The 24,984-nt window shown below is 45.9% G+C and overlaps 1 protein-coding gene and 1 pseudogene across 1 annotated transcript in view; both read right to left on the minus strand.

Annotated features, from left to right (window-relative positions):
* Positions 1-11,048: 11,048 nt before the first annotated feature.
* On the minus strand, positions 11,049-11,987 carry LOC140916155 (olfactory receptor 52P1-like; annotated as a pseudogene).
* A 9,473-nt stretch (positions 11,988-21,460) lies between these two features.
* LOC140905558 (uncharacterized) overlaps positions 21,461-24,984 on the minus strand; it is a 32,535-nt gene continuing 29,011 nt past the window's right edge. Inside the window, exons 3-4 of the mRNA XM_073329085.1 lie at positions 22,480-22,558; positions 21,461-21,613 (exon numbers count right to left, since the gene is read on the minus strand). Of these exons, the coding sequence (XP_073185186.1) occupies positions 21,461-21,613; positions 22,480-22,558 (232 nt within the window). The remainder of the gene's footprint in view (positions 21,614-22,479; positions 22,559-24,984) is intronic.

Below are 24,984 nucleotides of genomic sequence, written 5' to 3' on the forward strand. Positions count from 1 at the left end.
TCCTTGTGGCACCTTAGAGACTAACAAATGTATTTGGGCATAAGCTTTCGTGGGTTATAACCCACTTTCTCAGATGCATGGAGTGGAAAATACAGTAGGCAGGTATAAATACACAGAACATGAAAAGATGGGAGTTGCCTTTACCGAGCCGGGGGGGGGGTCAGAGCTAACAAGGCCATTTCAATTAAGATGGATGTGGCCCATATCCAACAGTAGACAAGAAGGGATTAATATCAACAGAGGGAAAATTACTTTTTGTAGTGCTAACAAGGAATCATGGTGGATGTGGCCCATTCCCAACAGCTGACAAGACGGTGTGACTATCAACAGAGGGGAAATTATTTTTGTAGTGACCCAGCCACTCCCAGTCTTTATTCAGGCCTAATTTGATGGTGTTAAGTTTGCAAATTAATTCCAGTTCTGCCGTTTCTTCAATCTCCCTGGACACTCAATAACAGACTTAAAACTGGCCATTCTTCAACAAAAAAACTCCAAAAACAGACTTCAATGAAGAAATGGAATTAATTTGCAAACTTAATACTATAGGAAAGAACAAAGTTGTCAGACACGTAGATGAACATAATTTCTCGGGGAAATTAATAGGCAGCAGGTTTAAAAGAAAGGAAAGGAAGTATTTCTTCACACAACACACAGACAACTTTTCAAACTCTTTGCCAGAGGGTGAAGGCCAAGACTAGAACAGGGTCTGAAAAATAACTAGATAAGTTCATGTAGGATTGGTCCATCAGTGGCTATTAGCCAGGATGAGCAGGGATTTCAACCATGATGTGAAGTGTCCCTATCCTCTGTCTGCCAGAAGCTGGGAAGGGGCGACAGGGGATGGATCATTTGATGATTCCCTGTTCTGTTCATTCTCTCTGAAGCACCTGGCATTGGCTACCATCACAGGACAGGATACTGGGCTAGAGGGATCATTTATCTGACTAAGAATGGCTGTTTTTATGTTCTTATAAAGAGCAAAATATTCAGGGGTTCCTTTGTCTGGGTTTTCCCTACCGCTTTGGAGTCACACCATGATGGGAAGGTACTTCCCAAGCCTGATCCTGTGGTGAATATTTAGCTAATGCATATAAAAGTATTGTTCCTGATAACACCATCCTGGCCACTATGGATGTAGAAGCCCTCTACACCAACATTCCACACAAAGATGGACTACAAGCCGTCAAGAACACTATCCCCGATAATGTCACGGCTAACCTGGTGGCTGAACTTTGTGACTTTGTCCTTACCCATAACTACTTCACATTTGGGGACAATGTATACCTTCAGATCAGCGGCACTGCTATGGGTACCCGCATGGCCCCACAGTATGCCAACATTTTTATGGCTGATTTAGAACAACGCTTCCTCAGCTCTCGTCCCCTAAAGCCCCTACTCTACTTGCGCTATATTGATGACATCTTCATCATCTGGACCCATGGAAAAGAAGCCCTTGAGGAATTCCACCATGATTTCAACAATTTCCATCCCACCACCAACCTCAGCCTGGTCCAGTCCACACAAGAGATCCACTTCCTGGACACTACAGTGCTAATAAACAATGGTCACATAAACACCACCCTATACCGGAAACCTACTGACCGCTATTCCTACCTGCATGCCTCCAGCTTTCACCCTGACCACACCACACGATCCATCGTCTACAGCCAAGCTCTGCGATACAACCGCATTTGCTCCAACCCCTCAGACAGAGACAAACACCTACAAGATCTCTGTCAAGCTTTCTTACAACTACAATACCCACCTGCAGAAGTAAAGAAACAGATTGATAGAGCCAGAAGAGTTCCCAGAAGTTACCTACTACAGGACAGGCCTAACAAAGAAAATAACAGAACGCCGCTAGCCGTCACCTTCAGCCCCCAACTAAAACCCCTCCAACGCATTATTAAGGATCTACAACCTATCCTAAAGGATGACCCAACACTCTCACAAATCTTGGGAGACAGGCCAGTCCTTGCCTACAGACAGCCCCGCAACCTGAAGCAAATACTCACCAACAACCACATACCACACAACAGAACCACTAACCCAGGAACTTATCCTTGCAACAAAGCCCGTTGCCAACTGTGCCCACATATCTATTCAGGGGACACCATCACAGGGCCTAATAACATCAGCCACACTATCAGAGGCTCGTTCACCTGCACATCCACCAATGTGATATATGCCATCATGTGCCAGCAATGCCCCTCTGCCATGTACATTGGTCAAACTGGACAGTCTCTACGTAAAAGAATAAATGGACACAAATCAGATGTCAAGAATTGTAACGTTCATAAACCAGTCGGAGAACACTTCAATCTCTCTGGTCACGCGATCACAGACATGAAGGTCGCTATCTTAAAACAAAAAAACCTCAAATCCAGACTCCAGCGAGAAACTGCTGAATTGGAATTCATTTGCAAATTGGATACTATTAATTTAGGCTTAAATAGAGACTTGGAGTGGCTAAGTCATAATGCAAGGTAGCCTGTTTCCTCTTGTTTTTTCCTACCCCCCCCCCCAGATGTTCTGGTTTAACTTGGATTTTAACTTGAAGAGTGGTCAGTTTGGATGAGCTATTACCAGCAGGAGAGTGAGTTTGTGTGTGTATGGGGGTGGGGGGGATGTGAGAACCTGGATTTATGCAGGAAATAGCCCAGCTTGATTGTCATGCACATTGTGTAAAGAGTTGTCACTTTGGATGGGCTATCACCAGCAGGAGAGTGAATTTGTGTGGGGGGGTGGAGGGTGAGAAAACCTGGATTTGTGCTGGAAATCACTTTAGATAAGCTATTACCAGCAGGACAGTGGGGTGGGAATAGGTATTGTTTCATATTCTCTGTGTATATATAAAGCCTGCTGCAGTTTCCACGATATGCATCTGAGGAAGTGAGCTGTGGCTCACGAAAGCTCATGCTCTAATAAATTGGTTAGTCTCTAAGGTGCCACAAGTCCTCCTTTTCTTTTTGCGAATACAGACTAACACGGCTGTTACTCTGAAACCTGTTCCTAGGATATAACACATAAGTGTGTTTCTGCTTGTAATTATATTTTGGATGTAATCAAACCCAGTTTCCCCTTGGACTCATAAAGAAATTCTTGTGTGGAAACTTGGTTGTTCTAAACCTTGATAAATGTGTGAGGGAAATTATTTCCAATATCTGGGCTTTCTGGTCATATTGGGGAGGGACTGGTATAACTTTGATGAAGTCGTGAAGGAATGTGGGGAGTGACCAGCTCGGAAGATGGAGGCTGACACCCCAGGAAGTGTCTGTGTAGAACCGGCAGAGCTGGTAGGAAAAGGGGAGGAAAAGCTGATGCTGTGGAGGAAGCTTCCAGCCAGGTCAGTGGCCTGCAATGACCACAGCCCTCGACATCTTCCAGAATGCATTCACCTGGGGAGTGGTGATCCTGGCCTGTCATATAATTTTTTTCAGGAACTATTTGGAGACCAGATGGTCAGTCATGCTGAAGTTTCAGACTTTGTCACAGATATTTTTAGTACAAGCCACAGACTGGTTGCGGGCAATAATCGATTGATGGCTTTTTTGGCCAGTGCCAAGGAGAGTCTGATGAAGACTCGTGACTTCATGGTGTTACCCTGCTGGTGAGGGTGGGGTTCTGCACTGAGGGCCTTTGGTTAAGAGACTAAGAGACCCGCTCTATAAAACACGCGTTGTTTATTGAGAGATACGGTAGCATACATAGACAATAGTAAAAACCTGTTCTATGTGGTTTACCGTAGTCCTAGCTCTGTTCTTGCTACCAGGAGCCCTCTGGATCACAAGGCTGGGGGTTGCTTACTTGCTGTCCTTCTGTGTCTGAGGAACAAACCAGCTCCCCTCTCTCTCTCTCCTGCCCTCTACGCTTCAAGGCAAACAACCCCCTGCGTATTTACAAACTTGAAAATAAACCTGTCTCTGAGCAATTTTCTATTATTTTCCCACCAATAAACAATGGTAACCACCTACTACGCATGGCCATTGTCTATGAACTCTGTGCATGGCAGGGCTGCACTGTCTCGCTCGCTATGGTCTCTGCACAAGGTCAAAGGACAGAGTTATCTCACTCTACAATGGGGCCATGGATGTGGGAGAAGCACTGCTGTGCTCCCAGTCCTGGTACCCAGTGTCCAGAAGGTCTCAGACTGGCACCAGCTAGGACTGACCTCCGGCGAGGGGCCCTCTGCTGCCAGGGCAGGGAGATGGGGGTGGGGCAGTAAGGCCTGGAAGAGGAGGTCTCAACTACTGGCAGTTTCCAGGTCCAGGTAGAAGATCAGCAGCTCCAAGGTCGGTTCTAGCGAGGAGGGATTAACCCTTCAAATCCCTTCACACGCCTGCTCTGAGAGACCCAAGTGTCCCAGCCACCTGGCCCTCAGTGACACAATCGGACCAAACACAGTTCATCCAGGTCCCTTCACCTCCAAGTGCAGGACCCACAGTTACTTTTCACACTCCCCTGGGACTCTCCCATGTGGATTTTCTGACGTCTAAACCAGGAGCACCATGTGGGAGGGGCAGGGATGGACTCCTGCCTGTCCCCTAGCTTTCCTACAAGAGGTGTGCTCCCCGGCAGAGCTCTTACCTGCGTGGTATTCGTGTGGAATGTGAGTTCTGCAGAGAGGTGCTTCTCCCAGCTTGTGCCCCTGGAGCAGGCGTCAATATTTTGTTTACTAACAGGGGCAGGGTCATAAAGATAAGAAAGGACTGGTAATTAAATTAAGGATATGGAAGTCCTTAGATGAAACTGTAAAACAGGAATCCCTCCACTGGAGTTGGAGAGAGGGGGACTAGACGATAGAATCCTGGGGACTCAGAAGAAATACAGCCAACGACATTCAAAAAGGAGGGAGACATGAGGGAAATAGGTGAAAAGAAGGGGCCAAAACCCAGGGAAGAGCTAGCCATGGTAGAGAGAACTTCCCACTCTATCTGTGGTACTTATGTGGCCCTATCACCATAGTACCTGAACACCTCACAATGTCTAACCCAGTGGTAGTCAGTTTTGTGATTCCGGAGCCATGTTTGCAACCACCATTAACCAAAAGAGCCACATGACTACTGTATGCCCTGCACACCACGCCACCAAACACACACATACAATAATATTAAATATATACCTCTAAATATAACCAAATACTCTAAAATTTTCAAATAAATTTTCAATACAACAAAAACTAAGTTTAGCTGACTTACGTATTGCATGTATTTAGTTGCCTGGCTGTCTGTTTGATGTATGGCTACCCCTCTGAGACACAAGCTCTGTTCTAGGCTTGAAACAGCAATTTAAAGGGACTCTTTTGTGCGTTAGCAATGTGAAGCATCCTTCTCTGCACTTTCAAAGATTGAAAGCAAGAGGCAAAATCTTGTTACTCTCAAAGTTGAGGGAAATATTGAAATAAACCTTCTGGCTAATTTTGAGATTTTTGGAAGATGGCTTACTGATTTCCAGAAGTTCACATCTGTATTTTGGCGGAATTGGCATGCCGATTCATCAGAGCTCTTCAATTCCACAAACTCCATCAACAAACCTGCATCTCCAAGTTGTGAGCAGAAAATTGATTGGTTTCTCCCTGCCCAACAATGAAAAGTTTTAATGATTCCAAAACATCCACAATGTGCTAGCATGTGCCCTCGCAAAAGCCATCTTAGCTCAGTGTGCAAAACAAAATCCCCATACTGGGTGTCAAATTCCTCACAGAAAAGCCAAAATTGCTGGTGGTTCCTAGCGCGGGCCCTGACATAATTAATCAATTGAACTATGTCCATCATCACAGCATTTAGAGAATGAAATTTTGCAAATAATGCTTGCTGATGCACAATGCAATAATACAAAAAAATGTCATTCTCATCTGTTTTCAGTGCCTGTTTCAGAAAAGCTACCACCTCGTTTTTCTTACCAAGCATAGCAGGAGTGCTGTCGGGTGTTGTAGCTGTAATTTCTTGTGGTTGTATGTTGAACTTTTTCAAGGTGTCCAATATGGTGATTTTAATTTTCTCTCCGATCATTCCGTTTTGCAGGGGAACCATGTCTAATAATTAATCCATCACATCAAGATCAGCAGTTGTAGCTCTGACAAATAGCAGTAACTGTGGGATGTCATTGATATCCAGGCTTTCATCCATAGCAAGGCTAACAAACTCTGAAGAAGGCAACCTTTCCTTGAGGATATTTTCAGTGTGTTCTGAGATAGCCAATGTCCTACTCAACACTGTTGAATCAGATAGCTGAAGTTTTTTCACCTCTTTCTCAAGCTCCTTTTTGTCAGGGACTTGCTTTTTTTCGTTGCTGTCGCCATGTGTAGTAGTGTGCCCATAGCAGGGAGTACTAACATACACAAGAGGAATACACATGATTTTTCACAGAATTTTAATTGTTTTTTAACTGGGGTCCTAGTGTTAGCAGTTACAGAAGGCGGCTCAGACTCCACGGGTACACTAGGCTGTTTTTTCTTCTTCCCTCCATCCACACCTTTACCATTCCATGCAGCAGTGCTATTTACAATGTTTCTCCTTGTTGGCCCTGGCACAAGGGCTGAGGATACGAGGGCTTCCTTCATAGAATCTCAGGGTTGGAAGGAATTTCAGGAGGTCATTTAGTCAAACCCCCTGCTTAAAGCAGGACCGATCCCCAATTTTTGCCCCAGATCCCTAAATGGCCCCCTTAAGGATTGAACTCACAACCCTGGGTTTAGCAAGCCAATGCTCAAACCACTGAGCTCTTCTCCCTCCTTCCTGGAGCTTGCTCTGTCTCTGAGCTCAACTAGCCCTGTTCCTCCAATCAGCTGATTCGCGGTGCTCCAGGTGGGCGGGGGAGGAGCAGGGGCTCCCTCCCTCCTGAAGCGCTGCAAATCAGCTGTGCCCGGTCCTCCGAGGGGGAGCCTGAAGAGCCACAGGCTACATTTCAAAGAGCCCCATGTAGCTTTCGAGCTGCGGGCAGAGTATCACCAGTCTATTTCTCCTGACAACCTCTCTGAGGTAAAGCAGTGCTGTTCTGCCCATTGTACAGGTGGGGCACTGAGGGGCACACAGACCAAGGGCCAGATTTTCAAAGGTATTTGGGGGGGGTTTCAAATGTTCCTAGAACTCAGGGCTAGCTCACTATCCACTGGACCAGCCTATCTCTTTGCTGCATGCTGCAAAAAAGAGGACTCAGATAGATGGGAGCCAAACCAAGAAGGCAGCTCTCTGAGACTCCAGCAAATGGTCCCAGGCAATTGGGAAGGATGTCGTGGTTGGCAGCATAAAAAGCAGCACAAAGGTCAGGAAGGACGAAGAAAGAGAGAGCATGAGAGTCGGATGAGAGGAGCTCTCTTAACCCCCGAGAGATGGCAGGTTCTGCCCGTCAGTTTTGCTGCTGTGCAGCATCTCTGTGCTCAGCGCTGTTCAGAATATGCCAGAAAATGTTATCCCTGTCCCAGTGTGTTTAAGATCTTTAGCCGTGGATAAGATGGCTCAGATATTGAAGTATGAAGTGTATAGAAGGGCCTTCTGTAAAGTAACTAGCCTTAAAGTTCATGGAGGATAGGTCCATCAATGGCTATGAAGGACATCAATCCACACGGTGTAGAGATCAAGCATAGGAGTTTATTACGTACAGTGCTGACAGAATGTCACCTCGCTTATTAGCTCAGAGACACTGCCAATCAATTGATTACAATGGAATGTATGGATTTTCCATGGGCGGGGAAAAGTGACGGGGTAGGCAGTCCCACACTCCCGGATAGGTCTAGCAGCAAGACATGATAGCACAGTAGCCAGTGGTCAAAGTTTACATAATGTCTCTGCCCATGGTCTCAAGTTGACAAATTAACATGTAGCATTTAATTAGTACTTTAATAAATGTATTAGTATAGAATATATGTTGGATTCAATTTGGGGTCCATAGGAATGAAGTAGCTCCTTTGATTGTCCAACAGATACATATCTAGGGGTAAAAGCAAAGAAACAGTGAAAGTATATGGCAATAAAGATTGTCTTTCAAGTTGCTTATTTGTGTTTTAAGGCAGGCATTGGTTCCCGGGAAAGGGAGGTGGGAGGAGACCATATCTTATACTAACATGTTCCAACCTTTTCATAAACTCAAGGTTGGATGTGTGGGAAGAACATCTCCCTACAGAAGAAACTAACACAACAGAAACAGGGCTTCTTTGTTTTATTTGCAACTTTGAATAAGACACAATTATTGCCCCCAACATCTGGCATTTTGCTGACCAGGCATATCTTAGCAAAAGCAAGGTTATCTTTGGTTATTCTGCTTTATTTTAACTGTTGCTAGGCTTCTGACCTCTTGACCAAACTGTGGACTTTGGGCCTATACACAAATCCATATACCAGGTTATTACATTAAAAATGGATTTTAACCCTTCAGCTATTAGCCAGGATGGGCAGGGATGGTGTCCCTAGCTTCTGTTTGCCAGAAGCGGGGAATGAGCGACAGGGGATGGACCACTTGATGATTCTCTGTTCTGTTCATTCCCCCTGGGGCACCTGACACTGGACACTGTCGGAAGACAGGGTACTGGGCTAGATGGACCTTTGCTTTTTGTTTAAGAACATAAGAATGGCCCGTGTTTCCAGCTATCATGATTTTATGACAAGTCTCATGATAATTGTAGTTTTCCTTAAAGCCAAAGCTCCTACAGTCAAGTCGATATGTGATTATTTCAGCCTTTTTTCTTAAAGAAAAATTTCTAGCCCTCGTGACTGTGGAGAAAGCTTCAAAATGTGACCCCAGTGCAACCTCAAGGCTCCAAAAGCAGAAGGCAAATAAAAAGATCACCACATTTACTGTTTTTATGTAATCTCATGACTTTTGGTAAGCCTGATTCATGATTTTTGAATATTTGGGGTTGGCAATACCATGAAAGTGACTTGAAACTGAACTGAAAGTGTCAGTTTCACTCCTGTTTATAGTCTATTTGTAGTGGAGTAAAACCTCTAGAGCCCCTGGCAGATGCAGTATAAACTCATGTAGCCTTGCCCTAGTAGGATGTTTCCAAACATTAAATGATCTATTCCAAGCTTTGTGAACTGCAAAACAGTGATTGAAACAATGGTAGAAAAATCTAGATTGCTTTCTATTGTTGTATTCAAGAGTTAGTAACAAAGAATTAGCATTAAAATTTAAACCTAACCAGTGTCCGTTAAGTGATTTGACAGAAGATGTCAGAACATGTTAGTTTTAGCTGTCAGGAGCACTGTATCTAATTTCTATAAAAGAAAGAAAATTAAATAAATATTAGACCCATTCAGCTCTAACACTGCAATGTATTAGATTTAAGCACACATGGTAGAGGGCTTTCCCTTCACTCCCTCCCCTGGTTCTTGTCACAGAAAGCAGAAGACCAGAAGTCCAAAATGCAGACAATATTATGTTGGGGTTAGTTTCCAGCAAGAATGTATACCACAGAGCCTTGCTTCCCACTGTCCCATTCCCAGCTCTTATGCTGCAGAGCCTTGCCCTGTGTCCCCGTTCTCCATTCCCATTTCCCATCTCCTCCTCCTTAGCAGCTCCAAATTTACCTGCAAGGCACACCCTTGGCAACTTCTGGTCATGTTCTGTTTTGGAAGATCATGAATTTAGGGTCTTCATCCCACGTCTTTTGTGTTCCATGGGAAGGATAAGGAATCAGGTTGTGCTATGGTCAGAAAAAGACATTTCTTTGGCCTTTTAGAGTTTGACCTTGCCTCAAGAGAAGAGCCAGGCAGCCCTCCAGTGTATGCTCATGTATTATACTCCCCCCATACCCTGTAGCACTTTAGCTCTACCCTTATCTTTTCTCACTGTGTTAAAAGCCCTATTTGGTTGTGAGAAGAGGAAAACACAGAGTCTTTATTCATTCTTCTTCACACATATTAATGTAAGATATGAGAGTATCAAAAATTGAAACCCCAAATTCTCTCTCAGCCTGACAAATTGGCCTATATACTAACAACACTTAAGCAATAAGTTTAGAACAGTCCAGCTATTTACCTATGTCTAACATCTGGAATGGTATTGAGTAATTAACAACAGCTTGACAGAGGCCAGTTGTTAACGTGCTGGTGAGAAATGGTGTGAGGAAAAATGTCTTCAAGGTGGCTTCAGAAGGCTACTCCAAAGTACAGTTTAACAGCTAATCTTTTATACCTTGTACAACACATGTAGGACATAATGACCCCTACCGGATCATCACTTTTCTTAACTTTCAATAAACATCTATTATCAGAGGCATCTAGACTCAAGGATTTCATCCATTTATCTTCTTTCATTCTCACTTGTTTACTTGCCTTTCCCTTCCTCCCATTATGATTCACAGAAACTGCCACCTAGATTTTGACTTTGCATCTAAAAGCTTGCTTTCCAATTAACCCATAACTATTAGGTGTTCTATTTTATTAGTTCATACTGGCTGAGTGCACATCATATGGTGGTTCCCTGCAATTCAGGGAACCACAGTCCAGTTCTCAAAAACACACAATTTCACAACTCTCGCTAATTAGCTCTAGTAGAATGTCCTCAATCCCTGCAGCAGCTTTCCTGTATTAGCACTTTCCAACAGAAACATTTGGTTTCCCCTCCAGGATTCTTTAGGGACTGGATGTAGAAAATCAGGTAAATTTTGTTCACCAGATCACTGTACATATGATAAAGAAATGCAGCACTGTAGTTGCTTTATTTGTCTTTGGCTATCAGAAAATGTGGTTTAATCTTGTCAAATGGACAAGGACCCAATTCACATAGGGAAGCCACCCTGCTTCAGAAAGGTGCAGTATCTTCTGGTAGTCTGACAGCCATAGAGAGGCCGAGTGGCAGCAGGAGAGAGGATGGAAGCTGATGGGTGACACTGAAAGATCAGGTGATGGTCAGAGAGAGGGAACTCAGCAAGAGAAAGAGCAGTGCTTGGTCATTGAGTCATAAGAAATTAGGTCTAAGGAATTTTTCAGATTGCGAACTTCCACAATCTTGTGTTCAACCAAACTAGGAGAGAGCACCCATAATTAACAAGGAGATCTCCTTTTGCCCTCTTGTCACACAGGTTTAAAGTCATTGGTCCCCAGCTATCATATTCTGCAGGTGTATTTGCCCACTTTGTCATGGAGTTCTTTGATTCTGACCCCATAAATGATAGGGTTGAGCACGGGCAGGAGGAGGACATAGAGGTTGGCCAAGATGATGTGAACATGGGGAGCAACGCCCTTTCCAAACCGGTGAATCAGAGTGGTTAAGAGGACAGAAGTATAAGAAATCAGCATTACACAGATGTGGGCTGTGCAGATGTTGAGGGCTTTTTGATGGGCTTTCTTGGAGGAGATTCTGAGGACAGCCCTGATAATCAGGCCATATGACAGGACAATGAGTGCCAGGTCTAACCCAAAGACTAAAACCACTATCACCAAGCCATACATCCTGTTGACTGTGATGTCCCCACACGACGTCTTTGCCACAGCTATGTGGTCGCAGTACGTGTGGGCGATAATGCGGTTGGCACAGAATGGCAGCCTCCTCAGGAGCAGGGGCATGGGCAGAATGAAGAGAACAGCTCTTATCAAACCCAGGAGTCCTAGATTAGCTATGCATGTGTTGGTGAGGATGGTGGAGTATCTCAGAGGGTTAAACATGGCAACGTATCGATCGAAGGCCATTGTTACAAGGACAGCTGAGTGCATCGTATAAACAGTGTGAAGGAAGAAAGTCTGGGTGAGGCATCCACCCACAGTCATGCCCTTCAAATTGAACCAAAATATACACAGTGCATTCGGCACGGCGGATGTAGACATGCCAATGTCTGTGACTGCCAGCATGCAGAGAAGCAGGTACATAGGCTTGTACAGGGTCTGCTCTTTGCTGACAACAAAGAGAATCATGAAATTTCCCATCTGGCCAATAATGTAGAACATAGAGAAAGGGATGGAAATCTAAAGGTGGGCAGCTTCCAGGCCAGGGATGCCCATTAGAATGAACACTGAAGGATCAGAGGGGGTGAGGTTGAAAACTGCCATGAGATGGTTGATCGTTCGATCATGCTCAGAAATGCTCCAGTTGCCTGTGAAGGGAGAGAAACACAGCGAGGTGGGTTAGACACTTTCAATCAATTATTACAGTAAATATTTTATAGTTATTACCAATGTAGAAAGAGGGTTGAGCAGTAAGTTGCCAACATTTACAGATGGCACCAGAATATTTCAGTCATAGTCCAGTCTAGAGAAGTCCTCAGAGGGAGCTAACAAAGCCAGGGGAATGGGCAGCATGCTGGCAGATGAATTTCAATGTCAGTAACTGCAGTGTTTATGCCCACTGGAGGTAAAAACTTGAACTCCTCAAAATCCTTACAGGGGCCTGGACATCATGGTATACAGCTCTGTGAAACCCTGCTCACAGTGCAAGCAGGGACAGAAACTGAGCAAAATATCGGGATGCAGGAGGAGTGGGGTACAAAATCATACAGAAAATACAATGCCATGATATCAGTCAGTCAATGTTTCACCATCCTCTGGACTCCTCTGTGTAGTACCAAGCACCCTTCTCGTACAGGATATTGCAGGACCAGAGAGGTTTAGGAAAGGGCAACAAGAATGATTAAGGGCCTGGGGGGGGGGGACTCATATGAAGATAGGTTGAAAAGACTGGGATTGTTACCTTACAAAGGAGATGAATAAGAGGGGACATGAGAAAAGTCTATAAAATATTCACTGGTAAAGAGCTGATCGATGATATGTTCTCCCTGTCTCATGACATTACACTGAAACATGGCCCATTCAAAATAGATAAAAATAGAATGCATTCTTCACTCAGTGCCCAATGTGACTGAGGAACGTATTGCCACAAGAGGTTGTTCAGACCGTAAGCTAAGGAAGAATCAAGAAGAGTTTGGACATTTACATAGTGAGATTATCCAGTTAGAATAGTTACAGCTAAATAAACATTTTGGAAAGCCTATACACCCCTGTGTTTCAGGGCACAAGCCAGTCTCTAGCTGTTAGGCATTCGGGTGAGGCTCTCAGGATTGTCAGGTCATCCCCCCCCATCCACTTACTGCTGGGTTTCTTACACCTTCTTCTGCAGCTCCTAGGGCTGTCAGTGTTAGAGAGAGGACACTGGACTAGATGGACCATAGGTCTAGTCCACAGTGCCATTCGTGTATTGGAAAGGATCAAAGTTTCCCTAAGGGAAATAGCGATTATCATTTGTCAATAATAGACACTCAGATTGTCAGGGCAAATTGAATCTTGCATACTTGATATAGTGATCTGGCATTACTATAACACTGGAGAGAAAAGAAAGAGCCAAAGCTTACACAAACTCATTTGTCTATCAGCATTTCTGGGCTGCTGCTCATGGCCATAGAATCTGAACATCTTCTCCTCCCCTCCTGTCTAACAAACCATGCTTCAAATCCCCAAGAATGTGACATGCAATGGAACTGCTCTCGCACATCCTTGTTTTAAACCCAGAGTAATAACCCCTCCCATCTGATAGCAGGGGCAATCTGTGCTGCCCTCGGTCAGACAGAGGGTATGTCATAAATCCCCAGTAGGGCAATATCGTGCCATGGGCAGAAACAGCTTCCTGAGTGCCTTCAGTGATCAGCATGTGCCCTGAAGCCTGTGGACTGCTAGAGAAACCACACCAGCTATAATTAGGATAGCGAGGGTGGAGGGAGATGTTCAGAGGCACAGATGTGGGTTAGGTGCCCAGTCTCCATCCACATTCAATGGGACTCATGTTCTTAAGGCACAAAGGCAGTAGGTACCAATTACAGTCTTGGTCTCACCAACATCCTCTGGTAAAGAGGCCATCAATGGCTATTAGCCAGGATGAGCAGGGACGGTGTCCCTAGCCTCTGCTTGCCAGAAGCTGGGAGTGGGTGACAGGGATGGATCACTTGATGATTCCCTGTTCTGTTCATTCCCTCTGAAGCACCTGGCATTGGCCACTGTTGGAAGACAGGATACTGAGCTCGATGGACTTTCAGTCTGACCCAGTCTGGCCATTCTTATGACTAAGACAGGATATTATATCGATCTATAAAACTGACTGGTGTGGAGAAATTGAATACAGAAGTGTTGTTTACTCCTTCACATAATTTCATTTGGTGCTCTCTAGTTCTTGTGGTAATAGATAGACAGCAGGTTTAAAACAAACAAAAGGAAACATTTCTTCAGTCAACCTGTGGAACTCTTTGCCAGAGAATGTTGTGAAGGCCAAGACTGTAGCAGGGTTCACAAAATAATTAGCTAAGTTAATGGAGAATAGGTCATAGATTCATGGAAGATTAGGGTTGAAAGAGACCTCAGGAGGTCATCTAGTCCAACCCCCTTGTTAGCCGAAGACCAAGGATGTTTGGTGAGGTGCCAGCTATGCCCGTTTATACCATCCGTGACTTTAACCGCTAGGACGCACTGTCCCTTCGCGGCGGGCAGCCCAGGCTAGGCTGACGGATGCCCCAAGGTCCTAACCACCCGTGACTTTAACTGCTAGAGCTCAGAGCTCCTTCGCAGTGGGCAATCAATACTGACTGACAGGTGCCCCAATGGCAGCACTAAGAGCCTCTCCACACCCGTGACTTTAACTGCTCGAGCTCAGAGCTCTTTCGCAGCGGGCAGCCAGGATTGACTGACAGGTGCCCCAAGAGTTTGCCCCGTGGAGGCGGCACAACTCAACGCTAGGCTCTTAGTACTCTCACCTAATGGCCAGGCTTTAGAGCCAAAACGGCTGAGGTTCTTTAATTGTGTTGGCTGCTTTACAGTAAACCAGAGAAAACAAGTCAGGCTTATGCACAAATGGTTACCAAAATTTATTACACTAGATTCTAATCATGTGGTTACAAAATTGCTAGTCCCTACTTATTTAAATGTAGAGATGTTACACACACAAACAAGTTACAAAACTGAAGCCACAATCCCAAAGAAAGAAAACAAAGTATAGAGCTCTATTTCAAACTATGTGTACACTAAAGATAGGAGATCAGGTGTGGGTGCTTCTTACCCTCCTTGCATCTCTCGATTCCAGCGGCGCCAAGCCAGGATCGGTCACTCAGTTCCACGGAAAGACGAATAAGGGACAAGGCTTAGGGACCCTCTTAGTTGCAGAAGCCTTGGGAGGCTGTCACTTATCTGACCAGCAGATAGATAGTGAAAAGCACTCAAAAATCATGGTGCTGTAGGTCCCCTACTTATACCTCTGTACTCCTTTATTCTCTTTCTCCTTTCTTATGCCAAATTGAGGCTGGTCTGTCTGGGAGACGCCAGCTTTCGCAAGAGTAGTTTACACTTGCAAGGGAGAGAAACAATAAGTGTCAACTACTGGACATTTCTTTTATCAGGGTAAATATTTTCCCACCTAGGATGTTGGTGTGTGTGCATCACGCTATTTAGTAGGGGCTAAGAGCCATGTCTGTCACAGGGCCTCTGCCTGCTGTGAGCCTAATCCTTGTATCTGTTCCCAGAGGCACACTGGAGCAGCACACCTGTGCTTCTCACCGCTTCAAAGGCTGTGCTGGAACTGATGTTAAGTGCCCTGTTCCGGCTTCCTCCTGTGTTTCCCTCAATGCTGGTCTGAGCGGGGGTGGGCTGGCTGTCTGGCTACACCCCTGCTCAGCTAAATCATCCCAGCCAGGGCTTTGACAAGCCGGGCCTTAAAAACCTCTAAGGATGGAGATTCCACCACCTCCCTAGTGCTTCATCCCCCTCCTAGTGAAATAGTGTTTCCTAATATTCAGCCTAGACCTCCCTCACTGCAATGTGGGACCATTACTCCTTGTTCTGTCATCTGCCACCACTAAGAACAGCCAAGCTCCATCCTCTTTGGAACCACCCATCAGGTAGTTGAAGGCTGCTATCAAATCCCCCCTCACTCTTCTCTTCTGCAGACTAAATAAGCCCAGTTCCCTCAGTCTCTCCTCATAAATCATGTGCCCCAGTCCCCTAATCATTTTCATTGCTGTCCACTGGACTCTCTCAAATTTGTCCACATCCTTTCTGAAGTGGGAGCCCCAAAACCAGATACAATACTCCAGATGTGGCCTCACCAGTGCTGAATGGAGGGGAATAATCACTTCCCTCAATCTGCTGGCAATACTCCTAGTAATACAGCCCAATAAGCCATTGGCCTCCTTGGCAACAAGGTGCATCAGTGTCTATTAGCTAGTTTGTTCAGGGACACAACCTTATGCAACCTCATGCTCTGGGTGTCCTAGCCTCTGATCGCCAGATGACGGGACTTGATATTGATCCCTCAATAATTGCCCTGTTCTATTCTTTCCCGCTGAAGCTCTTGGACACTGTCAGAAGACAGGATATTGGACTAGATAGACCATTGGTCTGATCCAAAGTAGTCAGTCTTATGTTCTTATCTAAGTCTCCTTTTTCTTCTCTGGGTGCTGCACCTCATAATCAATGGGCCCCACGTGCCTCTCTACCTCAAATGGTCCCTGCCATGGAACCAGTATTAGGAAATGCAACTTGGTAGTAACAATAACACGCAATCACCCAGTGTGAACACACACAGCTGGACTCCTTTTTTGTGGGCTTTTCCTTACAGCAAGAAGGAGGCTGGGGAAGAGTTGGTCCCAGTGTTTGTGTTTGGGATCCCATGCTACAAACTTCATTAACATCACCATGAAAGTTCTGTGAAACCAACCCATCAGTTTAGGGATGGTAAGTCAATGTGCTGAGTGTCATTACCCTCAGTAGATTGCACAGTTCTTTCATTAGTTGTAAAGTAAAGTTAGGTCCTTGATCACTAAGGATTTCTCAGGGTATTGCCACCTGGGAGAAGAATTTCATAAGCTCATTTGTGATGGTAAGTGTGTAGTCCCCCCTCCTGTTCACTGGCCCAGTATGAGGTTGTTCAAGATATAGGAAGCCTGATTTGAGACATTTTACATAACTTTGGGAAACTGGGCCTGAGCCTTCTTTGTGTGCTCTGTACTGTGTGTCAGTGTGTGCTTACCTCAGACCAGACCCGCTCAGACAAATCACAGGAACAAGGCTTTATTCTGTAAAGAACATGGAACTGGAATACAGTCCTGCAGCCTCCTCTCTGCTTGCCTGCTACATGTTCCCGGCTCAGTCAGGGCTGAGACCCCCCGATGGGAGGGCAGAGAGTACATCCTGGCAGGGACCGGGAAGTTCTCCCAACATGCCACAGTTTGTAGTTCATAGCTTGTAGTTCCCAAGGCTGCTGTTGAAGCACACTGGACCTTGGGCTGCAGGTGCATTGGAGGAGCATAAAGGGATGGCTTTGGAGTATGTATTGTGTAGTCAAGGATAATGAGGATATGTTGATATCTCATAGTACTTCTCTCTAGGTGCCCCACAAAGTCCACGCTTATCATTTCAAATTGGTGATCAACATGGGGGAACAGAATGAGAGGGGCCTTACATAGTCCCTTAAGACTGGATAGTGTAGTAGTGAGAGAGAGAGCCTTTAGCATGGGGCCTGGTGCAAGATCCCGGGCCTGAAAAAGAGGCAGGTATTAAACCAGCTGTTCACCAGTTCATTGTCCAGTCTACAAAAGTCAGAGGACCTCACCTTAACCCTTTGTGTGGCCTAGGGGACAGCAGAGACTCCTGCTGCTGACTGAACCACTGGGCACTCATGTTAGTATACCTTTAACCATGGAGGAAGGGCCCTTGGGCTATGCCTTCAGAACAATAATCCTGGCCGAGTGCTTTTGTCACTGTGCCTGTGGTCATTCTTTATGAGTAACACGGAGGTCTGCTGAATGAGCAGGCTGCCTTCTCTGCTAATACCGATAACACTAGAGCGCCAAGGACAGAAGCAGTGAGCAGCCTAAAGAGCCTTACTGTGGCAATGACATTCCAGCCTTCAGCACTTAACAACGGCCAGCTGCCTCTGGGCAGGAGCACAACGGTCACCGACTTGCTCGAGAAAGTGGAGCTGTTCACGCCTGGGCTCAACTGGCCACTGTCTGAGTCACTGTGTTCCACCACTTCCCCAGTCACCACAGCAAGCTGCTCACTGGCACGGCTAAGGATAAGATTCTGTCACGGAGATCACAGAACCCACGACTTTCAGTGACTTCCGTGACATTTTCCACTTAGAATCATAGAATCATAGAATATCAGGGTTGGAAGGGACCTCAGCAGGTCATCTAGTCCAACCCCCTGCTCAAAAGCAGGACCAATCCCCAATTAAATCATCCCAGCCAGGGCTTTGTCAAGCCTGACCTTAAAAACTTCTAAGGAAGGAGATTCTACCACCTCCCTAGGTAACGCATTCCAGTGTTTCACCACCCTCCTAGTGAAAAATGTTTTTCCTAATATCCAAACTAAACCTCCCCCACTGCAACTTGAGACCATTACTCCTTGTCCTGTCCTCTTCCACCACTGAGAATAGTCTAGAACCATCCTCTCTGGAACTACGTCTCAGGTAGTTGAAAGCAGCTATCAAATCCCCCCTCATTCTTATCTTCTGCAGACTAAACAATCCCAATTCCCTCAGCCTCTCCTCATAACTCATGTGTTCCAGACCCCTAATAATTTTTGTTGCCCTTCGCTGGACTCTCTCCAATTTATCCACATCCTTCTTGTAGCGTGGGGCCCAAAACTGGACACAGTACTCCCGATGAGGCCTCACCAATGTCGAATAGAGGGGGACGATCACATCCCTCGATCTGCTCGCTATGCCCCTACTTATACATCCCAAAATGCCATTGGCCTTCTTGGCAACAAGGGCACACTGCTGGCTCATATCCAGCTTCTCGTCCACTGTCACCCCTAGGTCCTTTTCCGCAGAACTGCTGCCTAGCCATTCGGTCCCTAGTCTGTAGCTGTGCATTGGGTTTTTCCGTCCTAAGTGCAGGACCCTGCACTTATCCTTATTGAATCTCATCAGATTTCTTTTGGCCCAATCCTCCAATTTGTCTAGGGCCCTCTGTATCCTATCCCTGCCCTCCAGCGTATCTACCACTCCTCCCAGTTTAGTATCATCCGCAAATTTGCTGAGAGTGCAATCCACACCATCCTCCAGATCATTTATGAAGATATTGAACAAAACCAGCCCCAGGACCGACCCCTGGGGCACTCCACTTGACACCGGCTGCCAACTAGACATGGAGCCATTGATCACTACCCGTTGAGCCCGACAATCTAGCCAACTTTCTACCCACCTTCTAGTGCATTCATCCAGCCCATACTTCCTTAACTTGCTGACAAGAATACTGTGGGAGACCGTGTCAAAACCTTTGCTAAAGTCAAGAAACAATACATCCACTGCTTTCCCTTCATCCACAGAACCAGTAATCTCATCAGAGAAGGCGATTAGATTAGTCAGGCATGACCTTCCCTTGGTGAATCCATGCTGACTGTTCCTGATCACTTTCCTCTCATGTAAGTGCTTCAGAATTGATTCTTTGAGGACCTGCTCCATGATTTTTCCGGGGACTGAAGTGAGGCTGAACTGCCTGTAGTTCCCAGGATCCTCCTTCTTCCCTTTTTTAAAGATTGGAACTACATTAGACTTTTTCCAGTCATCCGGGACTTCCCCCATTCGCCACGAGTTTTCAAAGATAATGGCCAATGGCTCTGCAATCACAGCCGCCAGTTCCTTTAGCACTCTCGGATGCAACTCATCCGGCCCCATGGACTTGTGCACGTCCAGTTTTTCTAAGTAGTCCCTAACCACCTCTTTCTCCACAGAGGGCTGGCCATCTATTCCCCATGTTGTGATGCCCAGCGCAGCAGTCTGGGAGCTGACCTTGTTCGTGAAGACAGAGGCAAAAAAAGCATTGAGTACATTAGCTTTTTCCACATCCTCCGTCACTAGGTTGCCTCCCTCATTCATTAAGGGGCCCACACTTTCCTTGGCTTTCTTCTTGTTGCCAACATACCTGAAGAAACCCTTCTTGTTACTCTTAACATATCTCGCTAGCTGCAGCTCCAGGTGCGATTTGGCCCTCCTAATTTCATTCCTACATGCCCGAGCAATATTTTTATACTCTTCCCTGGTCATATGTCCAACCTTCCACTTCTTGTAAGCTTCTTTTTTATGTTTAAGGTCTGCTAGGATTTCACCGTTAAGCCGAGCTGGTCGCCTGACATATTTACTATTCTTTCGACACATCGGGATGGTTTGTCCCTGTAACCTCAGCAAGGATTCCTTGAAATACAGCCAGCTCTCTTGGACTCCTTTCCCCTTCATGTTAGTCCCCCAGGGGATCCTACCCATCCATTCCCTGAGGGAGTTGAAGTCTGCTTTCCTGAAGTCCGGGGTCCATATCCTGCTGCTTACCTTTCTTCCCTGTGTCAGGATCCTGAACTCAACCAACTCATGGTCACTGCCGACCAGATTCCCATCCACTTTTGCTTCCCCTACTAATTCTTCCCAGTTTGTGAGCAGCAGGTCAAGAAATGCTCCCCGCCCCCAGATGTCTCCTCTAGCACTTGCACCAGGAAATTGTCCCCTACGCTTTCCAAAAACTTCCTGGATTGTCTATGCACCGCTGTACTGCTCTCCTAGCAGAAATCAGGAAAATTAAAATCACCCATGAGATCCAGGGCATGCGATCTAGTAGTTTCCGCGAGCTGCCGGAAGAAAGCCTCATCCACCTCATCCCCCTGGTCCGGTGGTCTATAGCAGACTCCCACCACTACATCACTCCTGTTGCTCACACTTCTAAACTTAATCCATAGACACTCAGGTTTTTCTGCAGTATCGTACCGGAGCTCTGAGCAGTCATACTGCTCCCTTACATACAGTGCTACTCCCCCACCTTTTCTGCCCTGCCTGTCCTTCCTGAACAGTTTATAACCATCCAGTTTCTAACTTCAGCCTTGGGGTGGTAGATCCAGAGCTGTGAGTCGGCGGGGGCCCGAGAGCTGTCAGCCACTGTAGGGAACATGGTCCCCAAAATTGCCAGCCATGGTGGTGGCACGTGCTGAACTCAGGTGTAAGCCTGAACGCTACCACCTGGTGCCAGGCCCACAGTAGATATTTCTGTTCATGAACGCAACACAAGTGTGCCTTTTCATGACATCCCAATAATCAAGGATGGTGGCCTTAAATCTGTGGTTATCAGGACCAGTAATAGATTTGCTGGGGCCCAGGTCAGAATCTAAGGTGTGAGCCCACCGCCCAGGGCCAAAGTTTCAGCCCTGTTGCCTGGGGCTGAAGCCTGAGCTGCCTGACATAGCCTCTCACTGCCCCCGAAACATTCCTCCGTGCAGTCACAGTTTGAAAACCTCTGCTTTAGTGTGGTGTATTTCCACTTTTAGATGTTAAATTACTGTAATACCCGCATTACTATATGCACAGTTTTCAGAGGAGCAGCCGTGTTCGTCTGTATCCGCAAAAAGAACAGGAGGACTTGTGGCACCTTAGAGACTAACCAATTTATTTGAGCATAAGCTTTCGTGAGCTACAGCTCACTTCATTGGATGCATTCAGTGGATATGATGTAACACAGATTTGCAGCGCCCCCTCTTGATATCCCCTAATGCTGACCCTGGGGCTAATCCTGAGCAGCCATCAGGTTGAGCCCCCGGTTGCTGGCCTGGGCTGCTCTAGTCAGGATGGCGGTGAACAAGACAGGGGGACACTGCACTGCTACCACCATCTGCTCAAAGGTGGTAAGGAACACCTCACGGTCATCACCAGTGCCCATCTTAAAGAGTTTTCCAGGATCAAAGTGGGATTTGAAGTCTCACTGTCAGATTCCCCACTGCCCCTGGAGACCGGAGAAAGGACAGCGTTTGTTGCACCAGGCATTACTGCTGATCCGTGTCCTATTTCTGCAAGGACAGAGGCTCTGCCGGCCACCTGGCCTCTGTCTGGGAGCTGGGAAGCTAAAGAGCCGCCCCTTTCCCAGAGTTGGCCCCATCTGAATGGAGTTCCCTCCTTTTAACTCTTCCTCCATTTCTGGCGTGATTTGTGCATGGGGTGGGTCAGGGCTCCTCCAGTCCAAAGCAGCTCCTCAACTCCTGCCATGCTGGTCCGGCATTATCTGCCCCATCACACACACACTTTCAAAATCGGTTGCCATTTTTTCATCACCAAATGCCTGAGCCACTGAGTGGACACCTTTTAACCCCATCCCCAAAAGCCTTTTGACATTGCACTAGCTCAAGGGAGGCCTTGTAAGATGCAGCCAGTCTTGCAGTTCGTGCAGTTGCTAGTTTCATCAGTATGTTTCTCTGCTTTGAAGTTTATTTTCCAGCCCTTAACTAGAGCGACACATGACTCTCTGGAGTGCTGCTTGTATTTTGCTGTGTGGATTGTGGGGTAATTTCAGCTGTTATTGTACTCCTTCCACACAGCGATCGTAGGCACACCAGGTCCTGTCGTTGTCCATTACGACCAGTGAACGCATAACTTTCTTCCCACTTGCTGGTACTTGAACCTTTCATTTAGATCACTGTTGCACCACATTTTAGTGTGACAGGATTAAAATCGAGAAAGGACACGCCACAATAAACACAATGCAGAGCTCTGCTCACAATTACTGTGGAACTACACCCTGCTTTGACTTACCTTATGCTTCTCGGGGACGTGGAGTCCAGAGATTGGCAGGAGAGCTGTCTCCCATTGATTGAGCGTGTCTTCATCAGACCTGCAAAATCCATGCCGCTGCATCGACTACAGCAGCTCCAAAACCGTGCTCTTCGGGAGGAGACGCTGGCAGCAGCCTCACAGCGGGCAGCCACCATGGGGAGCAGGGACTGCAGAGAGCTGAAAATCGTTTGCGGGCCAGACTGAATCATCCCATGGACCTATAGCTGGGGCCTGTCCCTTGGTGGCCAGCCTCTCAAAAAAGTCATAAAATCAAAGGGTTAGAAGGGACTGCAAGGGTCATCTAGTATAACCCCCTGCCAAGAAGTCCTTCTGCTGTGCTCTGTCCTCCTCCCTCAACTTCCAGCCATGTTCCAGGAACCATGCCCCCATTCTCTCCTCCAGCTGGGCTACCTCCCTCATCCTCTGCAGCTTCCTCTCCTCCCTCTGTCTCTCTCTGGAGCTCCAGCTGTTCCTCTGCCTTGGCCACACTGTCCTGCAGCATTTTGTCCTTTTCCTTCTCCCACACCTGTCGAGTGTCTGGTCTCCCAGACTCCTGGTTCCTTTTCTCTGCCCAGCTGAGCTGTATTAGTATCTAGAAGAAGTACGAGAGCTTACCATACAAAAATCATAAAAAGTTACTAATCAAAAGCCTTTTTATTTTCAGAATCTACATATTTGTTGCCCTATATATACTGAAACGAAAAAGAATTCTTTGTCCTTCAGTGAAACTAACGAGTGAAGGGTAAATGAACTCAATGGAAAGTATGTAATTTTTTACCTTCCTTCTTACCTTTGTTGTCAGTGCTGTGGAGAGTTGTTAAGGCTTCTGATTTGTTACAGCTGCTTTGAACTGCTTCTTGGAGCTCCAGTGTTAGCTGCCTGAGCAGAGGACGCAGCTTGCCAATTCAGCAGACTTCGATGTTACTCCTAAAGACAGACCAAAGGCTCAGTTCAGAGGCGAAGGTAGTTGGCCAGGTTTACTGTAGATGAACCAAAATGGAAACAGATTGCTGGCACTTAGTTTAAAAACTAGTCTATGACCTTTTTAAAGTTAAGGGTTGGGGGAAAGCGAACAGGTGCGAACAAGCATGTGGTTCGGAGATCCCTAAGGGGCGGATCTGTTAATAGAGCATCTCTATGTCCTAGAAAGTGTGAGAGGATGGAAAATGATAAAATTATAGGCAGGATCTGATCAGAAACAGTCAAATAAAAAAGGAGTCCCATTCAATCACATGATGTAATAGCAGACAGCTAAAAGGAGACAAGTTTTTAAAGTGCTTATATACCAATGCTAGAAGTCTAAATAATAAAAGGGGTGAACCAGAGTGCCTAGTATTAAATGAAGATATTGATATAAGAGGCATCACAGAAACTTGGTGGAATGAGGATAATCAATGGGATACAGTAATACCAGGGTACAAAATATATGGGAAGGACAGAACAGGTCGTGCTGGTCGGGGAGTGGCACTATATGTGAAAGAAATAAAAGAATCAAATGAAGTAAAAATCCAAAATGACTCAAACTGCACCATAGAATCTCTATGGATGGAAATTCCATGCTCTAATAATAAGACTATAGCGGAAGGGATCTATTACCGACCACCTGACCAGGATGGTGATAGTGACTGTGAAATGCTATTTAAATAAAAAAAACTCAATAATAATGAGGGATTTCAATTATTTCCATATTGACTGGGGACATGTCAGCTCAGGACGGGATGGAGAGATAAAGTTTCTTGACACCTCAAATGACTGCTTCTTGGAGCAGCTGGTCCTGGAACCCACAAGAGGAGAGGCAATTCTTGATTTAATCCTAATTGGAGCATCGGATCTGGTCCAAGAGGCGAATATAGCTGGACCGCTTGGCAGGGAAAACACCAGAGTGGCCCAACATGGTTGCATTTAATTTCAAAGGGGAACTACACAAAAATGGGGAGGTTAGTTAAACAGAAATTAAAGGGTACAGCGCCAAAAGTGAAATTTCTGCAAGGTGCATGGAAACTTTTTACAGACACCATAATAGAGGCTCAACTTGACTGTATACCCCAAATTAAAAAAAAAACAAAAACATAGTAAAAGAACCAAAAAAGAGCCATCATGGCTAAACAACAAAGTAAAAGAAGCAGTGAGAGGCAAAAAGGCATCCTTTAAAAAGTGGAAGTAAAATCCTAGTGAGTACATCAGAAGCAGGAAGCCGGCTAAATAACCAGTGGGGCCACTGGACGATCGAGGTGCTAAAGGAGCACTCAAGAACAATAAGGCCATTGCGGAGAAACTAAATGAATTCTTTGCATCGGTCTTCACAGCTGAGGACGTGAGGGAGATTCCCAACCCTGAGCCGTTCTTTTCAGGTGACAGATCTGAGGAACTGTCCTAGATTGAGCTATTGTCAGAGGAGGTTTTGGAACAAATTGATAAACTAAACAGCAATAAGTCAACAGGACCAGATAGTAGTTCTGCAATTTCACATTTGAGTTCCTTCGG

Source organism: Lepidochelys kempii, chromosome 1 (genome assembly GCF_965140285.1).
Source record: "Lepidochelys kempii isolate rLepKem1 chromosome 1, rLepKem1.hap1, whole genome shotgun sequence".
Lineage (NCBI taxonomy): Eukaryota > Metazoa > Chordata > Testudines > Cheloniidae > Lepidochelys > Lepidochelys kempii.